The sequence below is a fragment of the Ciona intestinalis genome, chromosome 2, assembly GCF_000224145.3.
Source record: "Ciona intestinalis chromosome 2, KH, whole genome shotgun sequence".
Taxonomy (NCBI): domain Eukaryota; kingdom Metazoa; phylum Chordata; class Ascidiacea; order Phlebobranchia; family Cionidae; genus Ciona; species Ciona intestinalis.
The window spans coordinates 5,546,778-5,571,145 of NC_020167.2; the positions used below are offsets into that span (position 1 = coordinate 5,546,778).

A 24,368-nucleotide genomic window follows, 5' to 3' on the forward strand; every position below is an offset into this window, starting at 1 on the left:
TTTTGTAACTCATCTCTGAACTCTTTGAACTTCCCTTTCAAACGTTTTCGTGTGAATCCGACCGTAAGGATATTTTAATTTAAAAAAATAAAATATTTTGAAATAAATGCAGATTAAATAACCGAAAAAGGTTGTAAAAGTATTCAACTAATAACTCAAATTATATTTTAAAAGTGGTTTGTCATTGCCGATTTGAGTTGGACCAATAGTAATTAAAATCAAGGAGGTCCCCAAAAAGTATCCAAGAACTTCCCGATTGCAACTTTCGTAGTGGGGAAATACCCATGAATAATTCTGTTTAATAATATCTAGTTGTTTAAGATTTGGATTCTGTGGGTGGTTGAATAAACCTGAGATTTATATACTGTATTAAGAAAACAAGCGTGTACAATGGCAGACGATGTTTCATCAGCTGATGCAACAGAAGTGGCGAATTACGTCATTTTAAGCGATATCCGCGAACTTTTAGAGAAAGAAAGTTTAAGAGAAATCGGCCACCAAGCTGTTTGGTCGGTTTCCTCATGTAAGCAAGGTGGGGAAACAAAACTCGACTTGTGACTGAATATGTTTTCCGCAATTTGTAAACCTATGAATAACCAGTATCTATAATTAACTTTTATTTGCTTTTTGTGTTATAGTTTAAATTATTGTGGCAGATCTTTTGTTTAAACAGTTTTAACATTAAATCACCCATTTCTTTGATTGTAGGTTATGGAGTAAATTCACTACGGGACAACAGCCTTGAGACTTACTGGCAATCAGATGGAACACAACCGCATATGGTGAACGTTCAATTCAAGTATGAGTGTATGACATTCTAATTTGATACGTACTTGTCTGCCTAAATTTAATAATATGTATTTTAGCCCTAAAAAATTAAGGGCAGGTTGAAGCAAAAGTTTCCTAATTAATCAGCTTTTTGGGCTGTTCTTTCTATAGTGAGCACCTTGGAACAAAGCTCCACTTTTAAGGTTAATTTTAAGGACTGATATCAAATTTGTAGATTTTTATATGGATCGTAGGGTGTCTATTAAAACAACTACAGCACAAGAAACAAATTTCCCAATTTTTTAATTTTGTAATTGTTGTAGCTTCCACTTACGTAGTGCTTTAACTTAAAATTTCCCAAACAGGCAAAAAACCACCATACATAGTGTTGGAGTGTACACTGATTATAAAGCAGATGAAAGTTACACTCCAAGCAGACTCTCAGTCAGTGTGGGAAATGATTTTAATGACCTCAGTGAAGTGGAGGTAAACAATAGAACTTTAAAAAAAGAAACTGAAAAATATTGTAGATTATTATGGGTATCACTACGGCTAGCCCTAAAAACTTCTTATCAACGAAAAAAACATTGGTGCTGTTTGTGGGTGTTCTGTGTAGATTGCTCCTGTTTTACTTTTTGTTTATTTGTAAATTACAGCAAGTAGAAGTGAACGAACCATCAGGATGGGTCTGGATTAAATTACCAAATCAAGTTGGTGATAAACCTATTCGTACATTCATGGCGCAAATATCTGTTTTACAGGTACATCAGGATAGTGGGGAAAAAGACCTGCAACTTTATTTGTTTGATCAACTGTGTATATTGGACTGTATAGATCATTAACATATATTTTTTTATTTCTCATAAGCAAAAAATTGATTTTAAGATGATCACGCAAAAATTTATTCACCTTCAGAGTTACGTATATGGTAGTTTGTTAGTGATACAGGGCATGTGAAATAGAATGAGAATATTATACCAAATGCCATTGGGCAGCCAACCCTTACAAGAAATTGTTTATTCAGACATAATTATATATTATTTTAAGCTGTTACAGCTGTACCATTAAAAAAGTGACGAACTATGCATTTAATATTATTGAACTTTTTTATTAAGTCATTTTTTTGCTAGAATCATCAAAATGGAAGAGATACACATATGCGGCAAATTAAAGTTTTTGCATCTACTAAAGACACAACTTCGATAGACTATATGATCTCTGGTTGTCGTTTACCCATGTTCAGCAGTGTGGAGGCTGCAATGTTTAGCACAATTCGATGATATATTGTTTATTAACGACTGTTTATCCTATTGTTCATGAGAAAGTGTATCGACCAGTTTCTGTTCAAGAGCACAGTAATTGGAGATATTTTGTAAAAATTGTAATAAAATTCTACAAAAAACGTATAATAATGAGTGTTAGCAAAGATGTTATTGTTCCTAATCTTGCAAAAATAAAAACTTTATAAGTTTACGCCACGCTTAATTTTTTTCTACCCCGACTTCATAAGGCAAAGTTCTCGTTACGGTTGATTACACTCGTCATTCACATGTGTTGCGAATTGTTTGAATTCAAATATGCTATAGTGAGTAGAATTAAATATAATTCGGACAAGTTGTTTTTTGTTGATTTTGTTTGGATAGAACAGCCACGCATTTCAATAAGTTTGTAGTATACTGGCAGTTGTTTAAAAGTCACTTATTTATCCTTGCGGGGTGGGGCAACAATGGTCTTAGTAACGCAGGTTTAACTTTTTCGGTAATAATTTTATGGCATATTTCCTACTTCCAGAGCAAGTAGCATGTTGAGCTGTCGGTCCATTTCTGCTAATTTAAACATTATTAGGCCTGGGTTGACTTGCTTAAGAAGATGCTATGGCTCAGCTAACGTAACAAACGTACAACAAAATGAAGCTACAGAACAAGGTCCAAGACTTTGGGTAACTGCTAAAAGACCAGACTGCAAAGCTTGGTTATGGGCAAAGTTCGACATGAAAAGGATCAAAACTCAGAACGGATATTTAAAAACAGAGCAACTAAACAAATATGTGATCTCATTTAGGAAACAGAAATTAACAACAGCAGATCACTTTGCCCTTCTAGTTTCGGCATGCGGAGACACATTGATCGGTGATCCGCAGAATAAAACAAAACTGGCGCAATCACTTTTTGATTCAGCTCCTGAAAAAGGGGTGGAGGTGTACAACGCGCTACTTCGGGTTTATCTTGAAAACAATCATCAATTCTCCCCAGAGCAATTTCTAAAACAAATGGCTGCGAATAATGTCTTACCAAACTCAAATACTTTTGAAACAATCTTAAAAATATACTGCATGTCAAACAAATTAAAGGAAGCAGAACATGTTTTTAAGTACATGATGTCAAAGTCATTTGTAATTCACCATACCATTTTCGGTAATTTGGCATATGCACACTGTATGCTAGGTGACCCTTCACAAGCAATAAACATGGTTCAAACTACGATTGATAGTAGTAAAACTAATTTAAAATCAACCTGGTCCATTGTTACATTGCTTTGCTTTGGCCTTATTAGAAGTGGAAACACACATTTGCTTGAAGAAGTGCTTCACAAATATATTTCACAATTGCCAGAATTCAGTTCTCCCTGTGTTAAAATTATTAATGAACTAGCCAACACAAACCAACGTGACATGATTCCAACTGTAATAGGTTTATGCAAACAGTTTAAGCCGGATCATATCATCCGTTATGCTGCAAAACTAACACCAGAGGACGACGTAAAATATTTGAGACAAATGTTGGAAAACTGCTATGAGGATTTCACAGTTGAAAATTCAGCGTTGCTTTGTCGGAGTTATCTGTCACGATTTAGCTTCAATGACACAGAAGAGGTTTGGAAACAGTTGGCGTTTCTCAAATCACGAATTCCTGAGAGCGAATCTGAGCTGGAAATGACCTATCTATGTATACTACTGGAGAATGAACAGTACGAGAATGCAGCAGAGTTCATGTCTCAAATGAAAGAACGAAATATTGACTTTGTACCAAGCCTGTTGCAGCCTGCCTTGAAACAAGTGAAAGGAACAAGCGCTCATGCCAGGATAGTGGGGTTTTTAAATGCAAATGGAATTCACTTAAAACCAAACGAAGTTTCAGACAAAAACGCCCCATCAAGCAGATTTATCAGATGTAAAAAACTATGTAATGACATATTACAAGATTATTTTTACGAAGCAACAGAATTGGATGTTGCAATGGGGAAATTGTCCCAAGCTATCAATGATGAAGTAATAACCCAAGATGATTTGAAGAGATTCTTTATGTGGAAGTGCAACGCGAATCTCTTAACTACTCCAACCATCAACAAAATGGTGTCGATATTGCAACGATTAGGGGAAGAAGGCAATGGAGTTGTTATTACAGAAGAAGAAGCCAAAAAATATCTGCAAAGGGAGTCTCACTTTTTATGTCCATTTTTCAGTGATCCTCCTGATTTTAAGTTTCCTAAGTTTTACAAAAGTCATCCACGTTTTCTGTACTTGCTAGTTAGGAAAGGTTTAACCAACAAAATTCTCCATACAGTACACCTTCACAACCTTTCAGAAAAATTAACTTTGCAAGTTATTTTTGATGCAATGAATCATCTACCGACAGATGAAGTGAGCCAGATCATCGCTGCATTTGAGGGAAGGCAATTGCCCGAGATGATAATCAATGCAGTGTTCTGGCATCATGTATTGACCGGAAATGTTGAAAATGTAAATGCATTTTTAAGACAACACGAACAAAACATTAATTTCGATATTGATGTGCTGCCAAAGCCAATTGCGCAATCCTTAACCGAAGAAGTGGAGACAATACTTCTGGACCATCTTGCCAAAACTATAACAACAAAAAATGCTGTGTGGTTGATCTATTTTTCCTATATTCATGCTGGTGAAACTTTAAAGGCCAAGCGGTTCCTCGAAAAATACAATTTTTCCTGTTCAAATCAGCTTCTTAGTCGACATATGAATCTTGCAGGTCAAAAGAACTCACTCAAGAAAACGACACAAGCGGTGTTGGAGAGTCTTAAAGACAACAGCGCTGTAATGAGTTGGTTTCACTACAACCAACTTTGCAGGTCGGATGATTTTGAATGGATAGAAAGTGCTACAAGTTCACTGTTGCAACAACAAAATGCACAAGATTCGCTGAAAATGAAGTGTTCTGTGTTGCTATTTGAAAAATGTGATTTGCTTGGTAAAACCCCTCCTGGCATCATCTTCCTGGATGAGGCTCTGAATGACCTGGCAAAGATGGTTCTTAACAAGGATATGAATGTTCAGAGTGTGGTTCAACAAGTTCAAACAGTAATTGAATCTAATTCATTTATTCCAGGAGTTATTTTGGGCTCTTTTTTAAAGAAACTAAACCCCACAGACTTTCAAGAAGCCACAAGTGCTTTGTCAACTATTTATCCTCAGTTTAAACCAGAGCTGCGTTTTGACGTTATCATGTCCCGTATACAGCAGCTGATCAACAGTGGGAAACATATGGATGCTGCCAAGTACCTTAAGAACACGTTCAGCCCACAAACTAACCAGAACTATAAAGTTTGGAAGCAGGCGATGCTATACATGGCAAAATCTGCAGTTGCATCAAGAAAGCCAGAGGTTCTGCAGGATTTGATGAACCATTCTCAAATCAACGCAAACTGGAATCAAATGCTGACAGCAAGTCTTGCTTACCATGATGCCAAGTATAAAGACTTGAAAAAACTATCTGAAGTTTCAATTGCTTTGTTGGTTAATGAGGCAAAAGATGTTGAAGTTTTTGAAAGATTGCTCACGAAGGCTGCTGAAGTGTCAGATAATAATATATTACTTCATTATTTAAAGTTTGGTTTGAGAGTCGAAGAATTTACTCCGACTATTAAAGCTGTATTTTCAAAACTTCCCGTTGCGTTGAAAATGAAAGTCGTGGAACTTGCGTATGCAGAAGTAAACAATCTGTGTGACCTGAAAAAGGTTGACAAGACAATAACTGAACTCCAAACTATATACTTTAAGGATCCAAACCAAACAATTAATGTATTTTTCAATTTTGTCAACTGGCAAAAAATAATGCAAAACGATAATGGCGCTGATATTATTGATTTGTGTTTGGAGAAATATTACAGTGGGTTACCATATCAACACGCTCCTGCAATGACCAACTATGTATTAGGTTTAATGTATAGAATGCAATTTAAAATAGAGAAGTTCGACTGAGAATTAGTAACAAATACTAAAGTTGTTTCTTATAAATTCAGTAACAGGTTCAATAATGAACTTACTGTTTTTTTTATTATTGTGTTAATATATTTCAACAAACAATTTATCTGAAAAATGTTTTGTGAAATTTAGGAATTTTTTTTTAAAAAAATGTAGCTGACTGAGTAAGCAATTTAAAACAATGTTTCAACAATTCTGTAATTGGATATTTTTCGCACCTTTAGTTTTCAATGCATAAATCATTTAAAACAAACGTTTTTTAATTGTTCCAGTTTTCATCATTATATATATTTGTTTTGATTTAGGAACACAATATGGGTAGTAGGGTTTTGCTGGCCGTTTGTACTTTAGTGTTAGCTTTGTACTGCCACGGGGAGAACGAAGACAACTCTGAGCTAAGATTATATCGCAAATTGTTTAGAGTAAAAAGAAAGGAACATATTGCAATTGTGCAGAAGCTTCTTTTGATGGATGACATCGAAAAACATGCAGCGTTTATACAAATGTCAATGGAAACCATTGTGAAGGTAAAATTTGTTAATAGAACTAAACACAAACATGTTGCATGTACTTTAAAATGAAGTTTTCTTTTAGAAGAAAAATTAAACAACGGTTTAATGTATTGTTTTACATACTTTTCAGACCATCCAAGAATCTCAACAAGTTTTGAAATCAGAGAACTACACACCTGGAAGGACCTTTCCCACGGACACTTCTGCAAAAGAAGGTTTAATTAAAACCAGACACTAAAATTTGTAAAATATAAAATCATAAATTCTTTATTTTAGCACAAACTAAAACGTGTAGAATATAAAACTATGAATAATCACAAAAGCACAATAATCATGAAAGAACACTTGTATAATATTCGTGAAATATAATAAAATAATCGTAAATTCATTTTTCAGCACTCTCTCTTATCCTTGAAAACACAGCACTTTTCACTGACCTGATAGTGAGGTTTCCCAAGCTTGGACATTACTTTTTTGAACAGAACAAAATGTCATGGTTGAGGGTGATGGCTCCAGCAATAACTACATGCAGTGCCACAGGGGTGTATGATGGGGATCACCAGCTTATTTTACACTCGGTCAGTGGGCTGAATTTTAAGACTTTAAATTTTAGTTTAGAGATCGACAGTAACGGATGTCCTGCCGTCTTTAAACAGAATTACGTTACTGAAAACGCAATACCTCAACTGTGTGTACACACACAGTTGCATTTTTTTGTTAGTCTATCTATAAGTATCTGAACTCTGAACCAGTAACAAAAGTGGGCAAATCTAATAACAACCTTAACTCTCCTTATTGCGCTTACATTAATAAAATATTACACCATTATAAAGTCATTCACCGGCTAGTCCAATTTTTTACCATCTAACTGTGACTTTTACTTGCAGCTGCAACAAGAGCTTGGCATTGGTGAAAAGGATCCACTCTACATAAACCCATTTCTGCAGGAATCAAAGCAAGGGGTAGATACAAATATCTGAATGTGTTATTTAGGTGTTTACCCTTAAACATCAACTAAAAAAAATCTTGTTGTTCAGAGGCCACTTACTGCAGAAGAAAGAGAGCAAATTTACAGGGAAGAAAAAAGAGAAAAAAAGAAGCAAAAATTGAAGAAACGTACCGGACCGCGTTTAACAAACAAATCGGAGTTGTAACATTTGTTTCTTATTTTATTAAAGTGCAATTTTTTAATATATTTCGGAATCAAGATGTTGCCATGTTAATGTAAAAGAGAAATCTTTTGAGTGTGTTTACAAGGTTTCTTTCTAGTGTTTTGAAATTTGCACACAAATAAAAACAAAAATAGGGCAGTACAAATGCTAGGTAGGTGCTTATTATCTTGCCCACTTAAGTGTCAATCATTGTCATCTCTAGTAAATATTAAAAGGTGGTATATCTGTACAACGGTATGTGTACCGTTGATCTGTAATTTAGGCTAAGCACAACCATTGTTCAATCGATACTAAATTCCATAATATCGTGTAAAACTGTGATTTGTGCCGTGCACTACTTCTTGTAACTGGACCCTTTTGGTTTATTTTATGTTTGTTTCTATTTATACAGCATTTTCATTTAAATTATACGGCAAAGAATAATTTGAGCAGTTGTTTGACAAATAACCCACAGTGGTGTCAAATTCATTTTCGAAAACAAATTTTGTTCAGCCTTTAAAATAAGATGGCTTAAAATGTTTCTTACATTAAGAAAAAAAGCATCTCTATTCGAAATTCATTGCAATGGATTTGCAGGATTGAAATAATAACAAAACAGCGCTGTTGTTGTAACTTGAAAACTTCAAGTGTCATCTTCACTTTGCGAGTAACAAGCAAAATTTCGTCGTTTAAACTTAGGGGGAGCTGGATTAGTTTGAGAGTCAGATACTTCTGAGTCTGTGTCGCTCTGTCGTTTGGGACAAACATGGTTGTTGCCAATGTCTGAATCAGAGGAAGAGACAGGGGAAAATGGCATTTCTGTCTCTGAGGATGTTGTGTTTGAAGTCCGGAGGGGAGTGGATGAGAGAGGATCGTTGACGGGGGATGGGAGGTTCATCGAGAAGCGGGCAGCTAACCGGATCGGAGTTTTGAAGGGAGCGTCTTGCTTTGTTTCACTTTGGAACAGTTTTGTTAAATTTTAGTAAAAAAAATTACTATAAACAAAAAGGTGGAAAAAATATAAAAAAGCAACATAAGGATTTTTTGTTTAATTCTAGGCAGTAAGAATATATTTTTTAACAAAAAACTGGAAAAATATATAAAAAGCAACATGGAGATACTTTTGTTAAATTCCTATTCTGGGCAGTGAAAAAATTAAATAAAATGCCTAAAAAATATATATAAAAAAGCAACACTATCTGTAATACAAAAAATCTCTCGAAAAACCCTGGCATGAAGTACGAACCCTGTTTCCACTTCTTCCTCCGACATAGAGGAGAGAGATGTTGCTCCTGCATCATCAGTCGTAGTTGCTCCTTCATCTTGTGGGGATTCTTCTGCTAACTTCACATCAGTAACTGCACAAAGATTGAATGGAGTAACTTCATGTTTTTGTTGTTGTATTTTTGGAGTAATTTTAGCATTTTTTGTAGCATAGTCCTACCAGTCGCCCAAAGGCAACATAAGTAAGCAAGCATTATTTCCAGAAACCAAACTAATATAGAAATTCTAGGTGCTTTTGCAAATACCTTGCGAGAATTTATATGAAATTGACTTCCTCAAAACTTTTATTTTATATAATTATGGAAACATTACCTAATACCACTAAAAATAATGACGATATTTAAACACATATCTTAAAAAATCTCTTAAAAAAACAAACAAAATACTTCCATACTACTAACCTTCTTCAGTATCTGAGTCTCCAAGGTCAATTTCATCGGGGTTGATTGACACGTTGCTTATCACGGTACTATGTCCATCGTCCCCACTTATCCATGAAGAATCATTTAAAAGTGAATTCCGGTTCATACTTTCACGTTTTGACTGAGTTTGAAAACAGATGTTTAAATACACATACTAAACACAGAATAAAAAATACCTACATTATAAAAAGCAAGACTATTATTTTAAATCCAAACATGTTAAACGTTCTTAAAAATCTGTACCCAAGATTTAGGTTACCATTTTAATTCAAGAATGTGAATGAATGAATGAAGGAAATTTATTTCATCTCTTCGGTCACGATAACAAAGAACAAGAGAGTTGACAAAAAGCAAAAAGACGGGTAGTAAAAGACACGTTTATTGATAAAAAAGAAAGAAATAATGTTTTGGATAAAAGGCGTGACCGTTACACCCTAAAACGATACAATGTCAAAATTAAATAAATAACATTTTCATATTAAAGTGTAAAATAAAGTCTATAATGAGTTATTAGCTAAATTAAATAAAGTTTTATAATGCCATTTTTTTATGCCGATATGTTATGTAACTTGTTAAAACAAATGTCAATTACCTCCATAATCATAATGATGGGATCTGTAATACCAAGTTTCAGACACATTTGAGTGGTTTGGTTGTTAATTCTGTGTTGGACGACACTGTGTCGACGGTGATTTTGTGGATCGTAAAAACAGGAGGAGTCTGGTTTGAAGTTGCGAGGGATTTTTAAATCCCCATCCAGTTGTTTTATCACCTGTTTAATGCATGTAAAATTTAAGTAGAAGAAATGTCACCTAATAACCTTGCATGGCCAAGCATACATCTTCCTAATTGCAAGCTACCACTTATTTGAGAGTGTTTTATTGCTGGTATTTTGGACATTCTATTAGTTGTAGCAATGACCATTAAGTATCTTGGTTAAGAAAACAAAACGCTAGAAATGTAGTTTCGTAAACCATTATTCATAACGACAAGTGCCACACTCTCAACATAAGGGAACCATTGTCCCATCATAGATATATATGGCAGATTATTGAGAAAACTTGAAAACTTTTGCAATGAATGTACCCGATATCATTCAATTTGTTGTCACAAGAGAGAAGAGTATAATGTTTTTGTCATTTTTTTGATTAAACCAATTTTGTTTTTAAAAATAAAAAAAATGAACCAACCTCTTCAATTTTTTCTTCATCAACTGAAAAATCTGATTTCTCATGAAGACCGGGAGTAGGAAGAATGAAGGAGGATGGAGAGACGGATGTTAGATGATTTGTCTCCTTGAGAACTGCGAGCCACTCTGCATCATAATAAAGTTCATCTGGAAAAACAGGTGGAATGTTTTTAAATTAACAATTAATGAACAAAATTTTATATATTTTAAAATATATATATATATATATATATATATATACAAGATTTTTACAATTTTACAATTTTTTTCTCTTTGAAATACACATTTTTTCTTTTTCATTTTTTTGTAAACAATTTTTTAAAAAACAATTTAAAATTAGAAATACCTGAAAGGTTTTCTTGGCAAGGTATGTCGATAACTTGAAGAAAGTCACGATGAGGTAAACACTTGTCAAGTGCAAGAAACTTAGTTTGGTTATTCTGTATCAACAACCAATTAATTAGTTTAAATAAACGGTTAAATGCTACCTATTTATCCTTATGATGGGAAAATTCAGGGGGATATAACATGGGTGTTCTTTTTATATACACTTTATATCCACTTACAAATTCCTTACTGGTTAATGTTTTCTTAGCTTTTCGTCTGGTTAACAATTTGGGTAAATCATTTGTGACCACATGGTTAGTAAAATTACTTAACCTTTCTGTCTTTAAACACGCATATATAACACAATAGTTTTCAACAACTTTGCTATGGTGGCGGAAACAACAAACATTTAAAAGCAACATACAAATTTTAAAACTGCAGATCAAACAAATGCTGCAGTTTAGCTCATATTTTTTGCGACGATTATGCAGACACATGAAGAGAACAGACCATACAGGAACGGGCAAATATGTTGAGTATATTACTATTTACTTTAGTAGGAGTTGATTCATTCACTTCATGGTCAATTATTGCAGCAAACTTGACATGAAGGTGGCCTGAGAACCAATAGTGAGGTCTTATTGCTGTCAGTAGTTGCCATGCCGGTAAACTACCTAGCTGGTTGTTTTCTACATCCTCTGTGGAAAAATATAAAAGAATTTGTTACGTTCAATCTATCATTATTTTAAGTAATATTAGCCTATATATTTTATGGCTAGGCCAGGAAACAAAAACTTGCAGGAACAATGTGTTACTGTTATAATGAATAAGGAATAACAGAAGCAACTTTTAACGGGACCTGTATTGTATGTACTTATTAGCTCTGTGTGATTTCCTATAGACCTAAACCATTTTTTGTTAATCAGATAATCAGTAACAACACAGAAAGTATTGTACAAAAAAATACAGTTAAAAACTAAACAAGAAGTATTGTGCAAAAAAATAAAGTTCAAAGCAAAAGAAGAAAATCAACAAAACAAAAAAATATTCTGCAAGCTGATATGCTTATGCTTACTTCTAAAGAATGTTTTTTTTCTCAATAATTCTTCCTTGTCTCCATGTTCAACTACACCGTTGGGCCAGTCATGTGACATCATGATGTCCATGTCTTTCTTCAGCTGTTTTAGCCTGAAAAAACACATTATTTTGAACAGAGTACAATAATAAATTAATAAACCTTGTAGTCTTATATCTTTAAGGCTGTTTAAAAGCAAAAAAGTTAAAACAAACAACATTTCAAATTCTGTTATCACCTGAAAACTTCAATATTTCTTATATGATAAACACTCCGTTTTGTGCTTTGGTTATAAGGTGGGATTTCATGGTGGCCTTTAGAATAATCATGCTGCTTAAAAATCCCAGTTAGGCCACCTATTCTGATTCCTTTGTAGCTCACCACACCAGCATAACCAAGGAAATAAATATTCGGAGCAACCCATCCACCAAATGGCAATTCCTAAATAATATCACTCATTCAGAAAGAAGTAAGTACACTGTTTTATACGAGCTAAAATGTAATTCTTGATGCAAATAAAAAATGCCAAAAAATGCAACACATTTAAATAATATTATGCCATTCATAAAGAAGTAATTACACCGTTATTATATGGGTAACTGAACTTATTTACACCAGAAAAAACTACGAAAATAATGCAAAACCTTTTAATACGAAAATGCACCACCTTTTATTGCAAAAATGCTGCTAACTTAGTAAAACAAATACAACAAGAATTACCTGCAAATAGTTTGATGCTTCGTGATTCCCGCCTATGAATATGGTAAGGTAAGGTGCAACCTTCTTGCCAGAGTAATACTCCCAGAAATCCTGCATAGACTTATGCTTATCGGGGCACGACATACAATTTAAATCTGCTTCATTTCTAACTGCTTGGAAGTCACCACAACATAACACGAGGCTGATTTTAATTTCTTCCTTTTTCTCAATGAATTGAAGAGTCTCGTATATTTTATTGAGCTCTCCATGGCAGCAGCCTTCAACAGCAATGTGCATTTTATCTAAAAAATGATGGATTAATATATAGCAGTCAGTTAGTAGGCTAGTGAAGAATCTTTCCCCCATCTTATTTGATAACTACTAACCCCTATAACCACTAACCCCCTAACCACCAACACTTCCCACCATCCTATTCTGCCATGTACCGGAGGATTTTTCACCAATGCCAGTAACTACAACTCATAAATACAGCCATGACTTGAGACTCCTATATATAGCCTATCATTTATGTATTGCCACATACAGATACTCAGATTTGTATATAGGCATAATTCGTAATATTATTCAGTAGTTACAATAATGCAACTAATTCTTTGGAGAATTTTAAACACAATTGATTAATATGAAAGGTTACTTGTACTTACATTCGTTGCTTGCTGCTTACCGATTTACAATACGATATTATGTTAACAGAACAAGAGATCATAGCTATAATGAGTAAGCACGTATTATAATAATTGGATTATTTTAGTAATTAATTATTTTACTACAGCGGGATCGACTAAGCTCGATCAAAAACAAACAACCAGAACTAACTAACAAAGGGGCGTTTGGTCGCCGTTTGTAACCGTGTAGCAGTAGATAGAATACATTTATAAACGAGGATTGAGTGATTGGTAAACAACATGTGTAAATACACCATGTGTTGACTTGTAAACGTACACTAGTTAACCTTGTCGTCGCATAAAAACGTTTGTTTTGTAAATTGGGACAAAGCTTAATTATGCAGTAATTAGTGATGCTACCAGGTAATATTAATCAGATACGGTTTAACTAAACATAATGTTTAAAAAACGGTTATATTATCAGTTATCAGAAAAATTTTGTCTAAAGCCAAAAAGTCCCAATTACTAAGTTACTAAGGGACTTCTGACACGCTGAAGTTTAAGTTGCTCGCGGGCAATGTAATAAATAATTACTTGTTAATTAGGCGACTTTATACACTATGATTTATATAACTCTATCGGTGGTTCTTACAGCACAGATTATTTTAAAAACGTCGGAGCGTCGTCTGTATATATCACACCAAGTTTTAGCGATAATTTTATTTGAGATAAAAAGTAAGTTTAGATTTAAATCGTATATAACCCGTGTTTTTTCCGTAATATGACTATAAAGTAAACAAAATTAATTTACAGTCAAAATGTAACATTTTTCACCTTTAGTAAACATTTTGACGTCATACAAATGCATCGACTTGACCTGTTCGCTCACTGTTAGGTCACTTGCTGTAAAAAAATTATGTAGGCTAATCATACAGATCTACACTCTATAACAACAACTACGAACTTAATGCCAAATAAAACATTTAAACCATTCACGTAAAACACCTGTATTGCTCGCTGAAGCCTGGTCACTCTGTTTTGGATTTCTCACTAAAAATCCATCCGTTTTCTTTTTAACTTTTTTTCTGTTCGTTTTCATCAGGATCGTAGCCATTCCTTTCTCTGTTTATAAAACTGAACATTACATATAAGTTTTAGTAGGCCACAATAGATTAAGTTTGGAATGGGGTATATACATTGTATTGGGCCTAAACTTTCTCATTGTACAATTCTATTGTGCAAGACCGTACCGTTTTCCAACGAATTTATGTTCCATGCATAAGGAATAAATTAATAAAACGGGTTTTCAAAATGTACTCACTCTATTTTTAGAGTAATTTTCGCGTTTCTTAACTGGAGGAGCTCGGGGCAAAATCCAGCAATCTTGCGGAACTTCACTTGTATATCTTGCTGCAGTTTGCCGCTAGCTCTATCGCTTTCCATCTCTTCCTGACATACTTTCCTTGATCTCAAATTAAACTGAACTGTATATGTGAGTCGAGGTACTTGTAGTTCCTGGTCAGCGCCATCACATATATATGTCATACATGATACAACACAGCGCTGCTGCGACCCGACCTTTACTGACAATTGACTTCGTTAGCTCTTCATCCACTCTCCTATTTCTTGCCATCGATATATCTAACTCACTTAGACCATAGTATACTGTGCTTAGACTACGGAACCATACAAATTGTCGAGGTGTTACTTCCACGAAACAATCATCAGGAAAAGTGACAGTAAATCGGTAAAACACTACTTCGATCTCCATTTTCCGAATAGTTTAACAGCTCTGCCAAACATTTGCAACCAAACGCTGATGGTTACTCATCTACCCAATTTGATTATGAAATAAAGTTGTGTAATTATAGCAAACATACATGATTTTCTGTTTGCTTCACGTAAGCATAATATTTACTTCATCGGTAATAGTGAACTTAATATTCTAACGATTAGGCTATTTAGTGCCTGAAAGATAATAAGTGTAGGCTATATTAACATGAGTGACATTAACTTCCGTGAAAATATCCTAAAAAATAATTCGAGGGAGTATATAAGTTAAACTTAAATTAAAGAAAATTTCCCAAGAAGATTTTGTAAAACGATTTGCAATGTGTTTCGTAATTGCCCTTTTCTGTTTTGTTTTTGCTTACCAATCCTCAAAATTCTGTGAAACATGAGTCGAAGTTACAGATCGAGCGGTCGCGCGGTAAACAAGGGACATTGGCTTCGTCGTATAGTTTGATTGTGCTACCGCATTTTACGATGACCTAACGTGAAAATTTACGCAAAGGCAAAGAAATATGAACCATATCACATTCCTTATATGTAAACAATAGTAGACACTCCTTTTACACGATATATTTACAGCCAATGAATAAAACATATATACGACGATAGCTAGATTTATGGTTGTGTGAATTATTTTTCCCCGTATAATGGCGGGGCAGTGGCAGTATTGTTTTAATGCTTTGGGACAAAGATTTACATATACGCCGTCAATATAGCAGTGGGCTGGAGTTTCGTCACCATATTTTATTGGGGTGTGACATAATACACTTCTTCGCTGAAGCGGAAAATTAACACATAATCTACAAAAACGAAAAAAAAAGATTTAAATTATATGCGTGTTACAAAACAGTGCAATTGTTATTACGTAGTTACAGTATATGTTTGTTTTCCCCGTAACTTTTGAATGGTAGTAAGTGCAACTTTAGAATATATAATAGGATTTAACACACTGTTAATGGGGAGTAATATCCCGGCACTTACAACATATACAATGTTGTCAAGATGTACACCAGATAAACTGATGAAAGCCATCAGGCAAATTGGAATCCAACAGCAAAAATTGGACAATATCATCTTGAAAATAGTTTGTAGCAGTTTTTTAGATCTCTTGTTGCTTCCCTTTGTGATTTTGTTACTTTTACGAAACAAGCATGCGTAGACCAGGGCAATATAGATAAACAGGATAAAGTTAAAGACGATAAGAAACGTTGAGTATTCCCAAGCTTCGTCGTCTCCACTTTTCACGAACAACTTGGGCATGCACACGCTCGTAGCGCTGAAGTATCCGAACTCGCCTTTTATTTTTAACTCCTTGAATACTTCGGCTACTGTTTGCTTAACTTGTATCCAGTCTTTGGGTGTTGTTGCATTCGCCACAAATTGCGACGCCCTATTGGCAAGCCAAACTACTTTACTTTTTGAAATCTCCTGTTGGGCGAAGAAATAGTTTGGGAACCACAGCGTATTAACGAAGTAGCCTGATTGGCCCATTGATGGAATACAAGCCAACAATATGCCAATCAACCAAGCACAAATAGATGGGATAATGTAGCCGAGGTTTTTCACGTTTCTCATCTTAATAGGAAAATAGACAGAGAAGAGTCGAAACGTCGCCATCGTCGCCATTATAAGCGCTGATACTTCGGTTGAAATAACCACAAGCGTCCCCAGGAAAGAACAAAGACTGCTGCTTCTCCATTGCGCGTCATGGTGACAGTAACTGCCCGAAAACTGAACTCCCACTCCAGAAATTGCCAGGAGATAAATTCCCATTAAAGAATCAGAGACGGAGAGATTTATTAAAAACGTAAGAAACGATGTCTTAAGCAGGTCCGTATTTCCGCTGATGATTAGCTCCAAAACTGAAGTTGTAAAAACTACGATGTTTCCAAGCAGCGCTAGAGAACCCAACAGCCAGAAAATGACTCTAAACCATGTACTTCCGATCATTTCAAAAGGAGATGAAAATACGTGACTTTTTGAGCTTACAGGCGGGCATTCATCACTACCATCACTGCAGTCTTTGATGCCGTTTTCTACGCGGTCACGTGCGATTGAAAGTGGTTGCTTGCTCTTACAGTAGAAGCGAGAATCGGAACATACGGACTCCAATTCGTCCGAACCATCAGTACAGTCTGGCACACCATCACAGAGCAACGATTTTCCGATGCTAAACAGTAACTTAGTTTTGTTGTGGCAATAAAAACGACCCTGACAGTTTACCTCGTCGAACCCCAGGCTACAAATTCTGTAATAAGAAAGTGGAATACCGTCGCAGTATTGCCTTTTGTGTAGAAAAAGATAGCCGTATTTTTCCCAAATCGCAGTGGCTTGCCGTTGGTGACATCTTATAGCAAAATCGCAAAAATGGGTCTGATTTGGACAGCCTACGTTGCATTCATCTTCACGATTGTAGCATTCAGGTATCCCATCGCACATGGTTGCGTTTTTGTAGATCGTACGGAGTCGGTCCGTCGGACAGAAAATATACCCTGTACCATTACGTTCAACTGTGTCATCTGCGTTCGGCTTGCTACAGTATTTTGTATTTGATTCTCCATCACAAGTGAGCGACTTATTGCAGGTAACCTGTTCGCTTGGAAGGCATTCGCCGTTACATAATATAAACCCGATCGAGCAAATGTTTTTCGATTTTCCCAAAACCTCATCACAGAGCGTTTGGTTCTCGCATAAGCATTCGTCAGATACATCATAACAGTCTACAACACCATCACAAACTTGCATGGGCGATAACAACAACTTTTTATCCAAGCACTGGAAACATTTCAATTTCCCATCGACGTAACAAATGTCTGATTTGTCCTCACAGTACGAATTGTTATTACGAAGATTTTTTTGCGCGAGAACACACGATGGTTTGTGTTGTTGATAGTCATTTACTGCCCTGCATTTAAAACCAGGGACGTCGTACAATTCATCTGTGCCGTCAGCGCAATCAGAAAAGCCGTTGCACAAATTCGGGCCAATAACCCAACCTTTATCTTCACATTGAACGAAGCCGTTTCTGATATAATATTTATAGGAACAAATCCATTTGGTCTCAGTCACATTTAAAGTATGAGGTGAATAGAAATCGATATGTTTACACCCTCTTTCCCTAGGCCGCGTTTTGTTTAGCTCCAAAAGGTAATTATAGCTTGATTCATTGCACAGAAAAACGTTGGTAGTTGTGGCTTCTATGGAGTTTCGATAATAATAAGGAACGGCTCTTCTTGCATTTACTTTTATAATTTCACACGATTCGTCAGAAAAATCTTTACAATGCTGCGTTCCATCGAGGAGGTCTTTTATTTCAACGCACCCCAGGCTCGATGTGCAGTTGTTAGGGTTTAGTATACATCCACACTTTACACTCCTGCTACCACAGGTGCAGTTAGTTTCGTCGGAAAAGTCTTCACAGTCCCGATCCTCGTCGCATGTATACCTATCCTTGTAACACTGCCTATGATAACGCCCGAACTTTGAACAAGTCCCTCCATTTTTACGACAGTCACACTCGCGTTCATTACTTGCACAAGTATATTCGCAATTCTGTTCATCACTCCAATCCCCGCAATGGTTTTTCCCATCACATCTCCTTCTTTCACTAAAACACGGCCAGTAGTAAATCCGGTTACTTCTGTCGCATGATCCGTTAAGATGGCAGCTGCACGGCGTTTGGTTGGCTAATTCACAAACATGACTGCAGTTCTTTTCGTCGCTCCAATCTCCACAGTCATTGTAGCCGTTGCATTTCTGATTATCCGTGTATATTCCGCGTACTCTCTCTCCGCTTCTAGAGCAAAATTGCTTCTCCCGTTGGCAGTCGCACTCCGATTCCCCTGTTTAAAAATTTGTATTATATCCAGAACTGGATTTTATCTAGAACCCAGTTCTGGATGCCCAGCATATAGTAGGGTGGGGGAAGATAGAACACCTTTTCATTCTATATTTTCTCGTCCAATTCGGTAATAAATACAGTATATTCAAACAATTATAAACCGCATCCTCACGACTCCAACAGACCGTTGTTAATTGTTTAAAACACGATCGGGATATTTGGATATTATTTGTTAAAAATTTGTCCTATCTCCCCCTATACCCTATTATATGGACATCATATTCTCTTACTGTACTATAATAAGGTAACACTTATCAGCGAAATACTTTAAAATGAGATTGCAGTACACTCAGTCGCTGTGATTTATCTGAGTTGAGTTATATTTTTAGGAAGCACACATGTTTTAATATAAAAAATAAACTGATGATTTTTTACATAAACTTACCTGGGAGGAGAACTGCTTGCATAAACGAGATGTTCAAAAACCAGATGAAAATTATTATCATTAGTTTCATATTCTTATTGTACGTAAAATTCAGAAAGCAAAAAAATGCACCATTTTCCGCAATCTGTAAGAAATATTTAATAGATATTGTACATAATGGCTAACAATAGTACACCAACAGTGTACTAACTAAAATGTTGACTGTCTTATTCTATTTTGGTGATTCCGGGAAAGCAGTTGCAATAAAAACGTCACTTGCGTTACGCACTTCCCGATATTTTGTTCATTAAACTGCAGGATTTGGTTAACATAAAAGTTCCTTTACTTTTTTGTTTTCGACCGCCTGTACTGTCATCTTCTAGACTTCATGTAATGTAGTGTAACTTACTACCCATAAAGTAACATACGTGGTAACTCGTAAGCTGGCACGAGGTGTTAAACCCGTGTGATAACGACTGTCGTTTTCCGGCCACGCGAGGATAAAGTAAGTTACATTCATACATTCAATCATTCATTTACTTTATCATCGCGTGGCCGGTTTTACTTTGTGGATGACTATTTTGTTGTGGGTTTTTTCGTGTGTATGGCTGATAATTTGGACAATCCATTAGTGACCACTGGGTTGGAGCAATTGCCGTTAAGTGTTTATCCCAAGGAAACACATACGCCCACAATGATGGCACCAAGAACCCATTACGTCTTCGAGGCATACGAGCTAACCAATTGTGCTACGGCGCCGGACTTCATGCTTACGTCTTTACTAACTTCGGGGTGGGGTAAAGTGGTCACCTGGGACAGACATATTACGATACACCAAGGAGAATTATGCATAAAAATAAAAAAGTTGTATAGTTACAGTTAGGTTCCTAATGTTTTGTACCAGTCACGCTTTTTATCTTAAACATTATTTTTTTTAATAATAAGCGTGTTTTAACAACTATTGTTTACCGTTACTACCCATCTTTTCGCTTTTGTCAACTCTCTTGTTCTTCGTTATCGTGACCGAAGAAACGAAATAAATTTCATTCCGGTTCCCACGTGATCAAAACTTACTTTTTGCTAACATAAAGACAAAATGTACGACACAAAAATATCGCCCACAAATTAATACCATCCCCGAAAGAAACAATCAGACAGAACCCTCTTCAAACCAAAACGAGCATGTAAAACTAAAGTGCCAGATATACTGGTTTACAACTTTTTTACCAGACCGCAAACTTTTTAAGCGTAGTAAGTGTGTATTTCACTATGTGAAGGTTACTAAAGCGGCAACAGTAAACAAGATGTATAAACATATCAAGATTCAAAAGTGTGTAACATCACAAATATAGAACAACATCATTCAGATTATCCACTGCACATCAGGCATGCCTCTTTGTTTTGCAGGGAACACAACATAGCTGCTTCGTTTTCCTCCCGTTTCTAAAATATTATTAAAAGAATATAAAAACATAATCGATATTTTAAAAATCCATAACAGCTTTGCCACTTTCATACAACTGGCCACAGTTTGTACATCAGATGTAACTCGCTTTACCCTCAAGTAGCCGGAAAATGACAGTCGTTATACCACTGGTGCACATAAACCTCCGGCCAACGAGTTAAGTTTGTTACTTTGTGAAGAATTTTTTTTCTGTATGGCTGACAATTTTACACAAACTATTAGTGACCACTGGGTTAGAGCAATTGTGTTGAGTGTTTTGCTTTTTTGCACACAACGGTAGCATTGACGAGTCTTGAACCTGTAACCTCTTGTTTACAGGCTGGCACACTAACCAACTGTTCTACAGCGCCATATAAGCAGTACAAATAGAGGGAAATATTTCTCATGAAACTTACCTCTTGCTCCGTCATCGTCTGTTCAGATTTCACGTCCTTTAGTTTGTTTTTATCCACGGTGAACTGAATAGCTTGAGCGGCAGGTTTCGTACGCAAGTAATACATTCCAGTCTTTAGACCCTGTAGTTATTTTTTGTATTTCAGAAATCTTAGGTTTGTAATACAGTCAACCATGTTTATTAAATAATATGCACTTCATACAGTCTGTTTAAATTTAGTCGGGCCAGTCTGGCTTGGTTCAGATGTGATTTGATTAGGGTTCAATAAAACGTGGCAAAAATGGGTAATCTATTGAAAAATAATTAAAAATAAATGCCTAAAACATCCATACAACAAAGCAACTAAAAGTATAGAAAACTACAACTTTAGTAAAAACCATAATATTAGAAAGGCAGCTTACAAAAATATTGAAATAATAAATACCTAAAAAATCTCTACATAACAAAGCAATTAGAATATAAAAAAACTACAACTCTAGTATAAACCATAATATTAAAAACATAGCTTACAGATTTCCAGCCAAAGAAATGCATGCTCGTAAGTTTGGCATAATTAGGTTCAGCTATATGTATGTTGAGACTTTGGCTTTGGTCAATAAAAGCAGCACGATCAGCAGCCATTTTGACAATATTCTTCTGGGAGATTTCCCACACTGTACGATACAACTGCTTCAAGTCGTCAGGGATATTTGGAATGTTCTGAACGTTGAAATAAAGCATAGAATCCAGTTAAGTTGTCATTTATGCTATCTGTTTCTATACTCAATTGAATAAATACATAAATGAATGTAACTTGCTTCATCCTCGTGTGGCCGGAAAACTTTTGTGGGGAACTATTTTTGGGGAATTACTAATTTTTTTAAAGATGACTGATAATTTGGACAACCGATTAGTGACCACAGCCGTTAAAGGTCTTGCCTAAAGACACGCGCCCACAATAATAGAAGCGACGAGCTTTAAACCCATCACCTCTGGATTAGGTTAGAGGCGGCTGCGTTATCCACTCTGCCACTACGTCAGACACAATTGACTCTTTTTAAAATTATAAATGAAAAAAAAAATATATATATATATAAATGAAGCATTAGAAAGTTTTTAATGCATAAGACTGAATTTAACACTCTATAGACATAAGATTGAATACACATGAATTAAACAGACTGATATACCTGTATTGACCCATTATTGGCAATCATTTGTAATTTTACATCTTCATTCCACAAATTCATTTCTGTCAGATCTTTTAGAAGGTGCTGATTCACAATCTGTAAAATATTATTTGTGAAGAAACAGAAACTTGATAAAGTTTAAGACACTCTGCATAATTTTTTTTATTATTTTTGGATGAGGAGTTGAAAACTGTTAATTTTTGGATGAGGAGTTTCAAAAAACTAAATAATCTTTCAACAGCTCAAATGATATAGTGTATTTCCGATGTCTTGTCTATGATTTGGCAGGACGTCACTACGTTTTTTCTATATTAGATGAACCGTTGAAACTATATTAGTGTCATTACCAGCCTTATGGAGTATTCCCTAAAACTCAGTTTTACTGTAAGTAACAGCCATACAAGATATACAAAAATCAATCACCCATAAAATTACATACATGGTAATCTGTAAGCTGGTACAAGGTGTATGAAACAGAACACCTGTGTTATAACGACTGTCATTTTCTGGCCATGCAAAGATAAAGCAAGTTACATTCATTTAACACACATGGCTTCTTACCTGGAACTCTCCCGACAGAACCCTTCTCGTGTATATGTTACTTGTATAAGGCTCAATAGATTCATTGTTACCAAGGATTTGAGCGGTAGATGCTGTTGGCATGGGAGCAATAAGAAGACTGTTCCTGATGCCATATCTGAGATACATAATGACAATGAAAAACATATTTAAACAACATTTATTTCAAATGGAACTATAATTTTAAAGTATATATATTTCTGGGATACTTGGTGACAAAAAAAAACGCATTCATTTAAAATTAATTTTAGAGTAAACACACTAACTTTAGAGTGTATATCTTAGATAAAAGGTGGCAAACAAAATAAAACCAGATTTATTTCATTATTTTCATGTGGGAAACTTACTTGGCAATTCTTTGTTTAAGTTTGTTCCAATCCCATAAGTCAGTTGGTGTCACGTTCCACATATCAAACTGAAGTATCTAAATAGAAGAAATTTGTAAATAACCTTTTATTGGATATCTGGTATGAAAATATAGTGTGTTTCGGATGAAACGCCATTATGCATGGTAGCAGGGTGATAGAAGTTAAGAAATTTGTGTTTACTTTATACAGAAGATCAAAAAGTCTACAAAAATACCTAAATCAGTTTCATGTTTTCATTTATTCTATTCTACATGAATGAGGACTGGGACCTAAGATTTAAGCGAGAATTGGCACATTAACACAACACCCAGGGTGATACTGCAACAGTTTCATGTAACCCTTACGCCTTACAAACTTATTGTGATAGTAAGTTTAGAATTTGGACATGGAGAAATAAACAGTGACACACATTACTAGGGATGTGCCGAGCCGAGCCCGAACTCAAAAGCTCGTGCCCGAGCGTCTCCTTTTTTGACGCTCGGCGCTCGGCTGAAATCTGGGCCGAGCGCCGAGCCTCATATGCTATTGCTATAATGTTGCACGCGAGAGCGAAAAATACAGAAAATGAAAAAAAGTGAAGCTACTGAGAGGAGATAACGAGAACAGCCAGCGTAGCTTTCTCTTTAATTATTTTTCGTTCGTTGTGAATTTGCTCTTTCGCAAGTAACGAATCGCAACGTTAGTGAAATTGCCCGTATGGAATTACAGCCGGTGTCAAATTACACGAGCGCGCAATGTTCCTGTATCTGATTTTAAATAAAAAGCTAATAACTCTTAAACTTTTTTATAATGAAATAAATAAACTGCTGCAACCATGGGGGCTGTTTTGTTGTAATGACAGACCCCATTTCCGCAAACACGCACCCAGACAGTAGTAAGTGCTAAAACAGGCGTTGCATTCAATATTACTTTCTTTCGCTGGGAATTGGAACATGTTTCATTTAATTGTTACGTCACTTGTCCTATAACAACATAACTAAAAATTATGACGTTTCATAATATAACAATCGGGAAGAATGTCCCACTTCCAAGCAACACAAGATCGAAA

The 24,368-nt window shown here is 35.4% G+C and overlaps 5 protein-coding genes across 5 annotated transcripts in view; 2 read left to right on the forward strand and 3 right to left on the reverse strand.

Annotated features, from left to right (window-relative positions):
• Positions 1–281: 281 nt before the first annotated feature.
• LOC100176838 (anaphase-promoting complex subunit 10-like) lies at positions 282–2,241 on the forward strand. Its single transcript, XM_002131902.4, has 5 exons — positions 282–532; positions 709–799; positions 1,134–1,254; positions 1,425–1,529; positions 1,899–2,241. Exons 1-5 carry the CDS (start codon positions 391–393, stop codon positions 2,046–2,048), a joined length of 609 nt encoding a protein of 202 aa, XP_002131938.1. The 5' UTR covers positions 282–390; the 3' UTR covers positions 2,049–2,241.
• A 4,052-nt stretch (positions 2,242–6,293) lies between these two features.
• Positions 6,294–8,022, forward strand: LOC100179157 (coiled-coil domain-containing protein 134). The gene is made up of 5 exons (XM_002126569.5): positions 6,294–6,531; positions 6,647–6,731; positions 6,913–7,094; positions 7,404–7,478; positions 7,554–8,022. Exons 1-5 carry the CDS (start codon positions 6,319–6,321, stop codon positions 7,668–7,670), a joined length of 672 nt encoding a protein of 223 aa, XP_002126605.2. The 5' UTR covers positions 6,294–6,318; the 3' UTR covers positions 7,671–8,022.
• LOC100179161 (lariat debranching enzyme-like) lies at positions 7,833–13,419 on the reverse strand. The gene is made up of 11 exons (XM_002131856.5): positions 13,329–13,419; positions 12,685–12,965; positions 12,203–12,405; positions 11,965–12,077; positions 11,442–11,587; positions 10,909–11,002; positions 10,564–10,709; positions 9,966–10,145; positions 9,353–9,494; positions 8,914–9,025; positions 7,833–8,623 (listed from the first exon to the last, which is right to left on the reverse strand). The coding sequence occupies exons 2-11, from the start codon at positions 12,958–12,960 to the stop codon at positions 8,311–8,313; spliced, it is 1,725 nt and encodes a 574-aa protein (XP_002131892.1). The 5' UTR covers positions 12,961–12,965; positions 13,329–13,419; the 3' UTR covers positions 7,833–8,310.
• A 374-nt stretch (positions 13,420–13,793) lies between these two features.
• Positions 13,794–19,486, reverse strand: LOC113475747 (sortilin-related receptor-like). The gene is made up of 4 exons (XM_026840446.1): positions 19,367–19,486; positions 18,072–18,922; positions 14,611–14,738; positions 13,794–14,411 (listed from the first exon to the last, which is right to left on the reverse strand). Exons 1-4 carry the CDS (start codon positions 19,434–19,436, stop codon positions 14,363–14,365), a joined length of 1,098 nt encoding a protein of 365 aa, XP_026696247.1. The 5' UTR covers positions 19,437–19,486; the 3' UTR covers positions 13,794–14,362.
• Positions 19,487–20,584: 1,098 nt separating this feature from the next.
• LOC100183856 (ribonucleoside-diphosphate reductase large subunit) overlaps positions 20,585–24,368 on the reverse strand; it is a gene marked incomplete in the record, with an annotated part of 5,424 nt that continues 1,640 nt past the window's right edge. Inside the window, 6 exon segments of the mRNA XM_002126510.5 lie at positions 20,585–20,788; positions 21,206–21,325; positions 21,715–21,903; positions 22,374–22,469; positions 22,935–23,070; positions 23,300–23,376. Of these exon segments, the coding sequence (XP_002126546.3) occupies positions 20,714–20,788; positions 21,206–21,325; positions 21,715–21,903; positions 22,374–22,469; positions 22,935–23,070; positions 23,300–23,376 (693 nt within the window).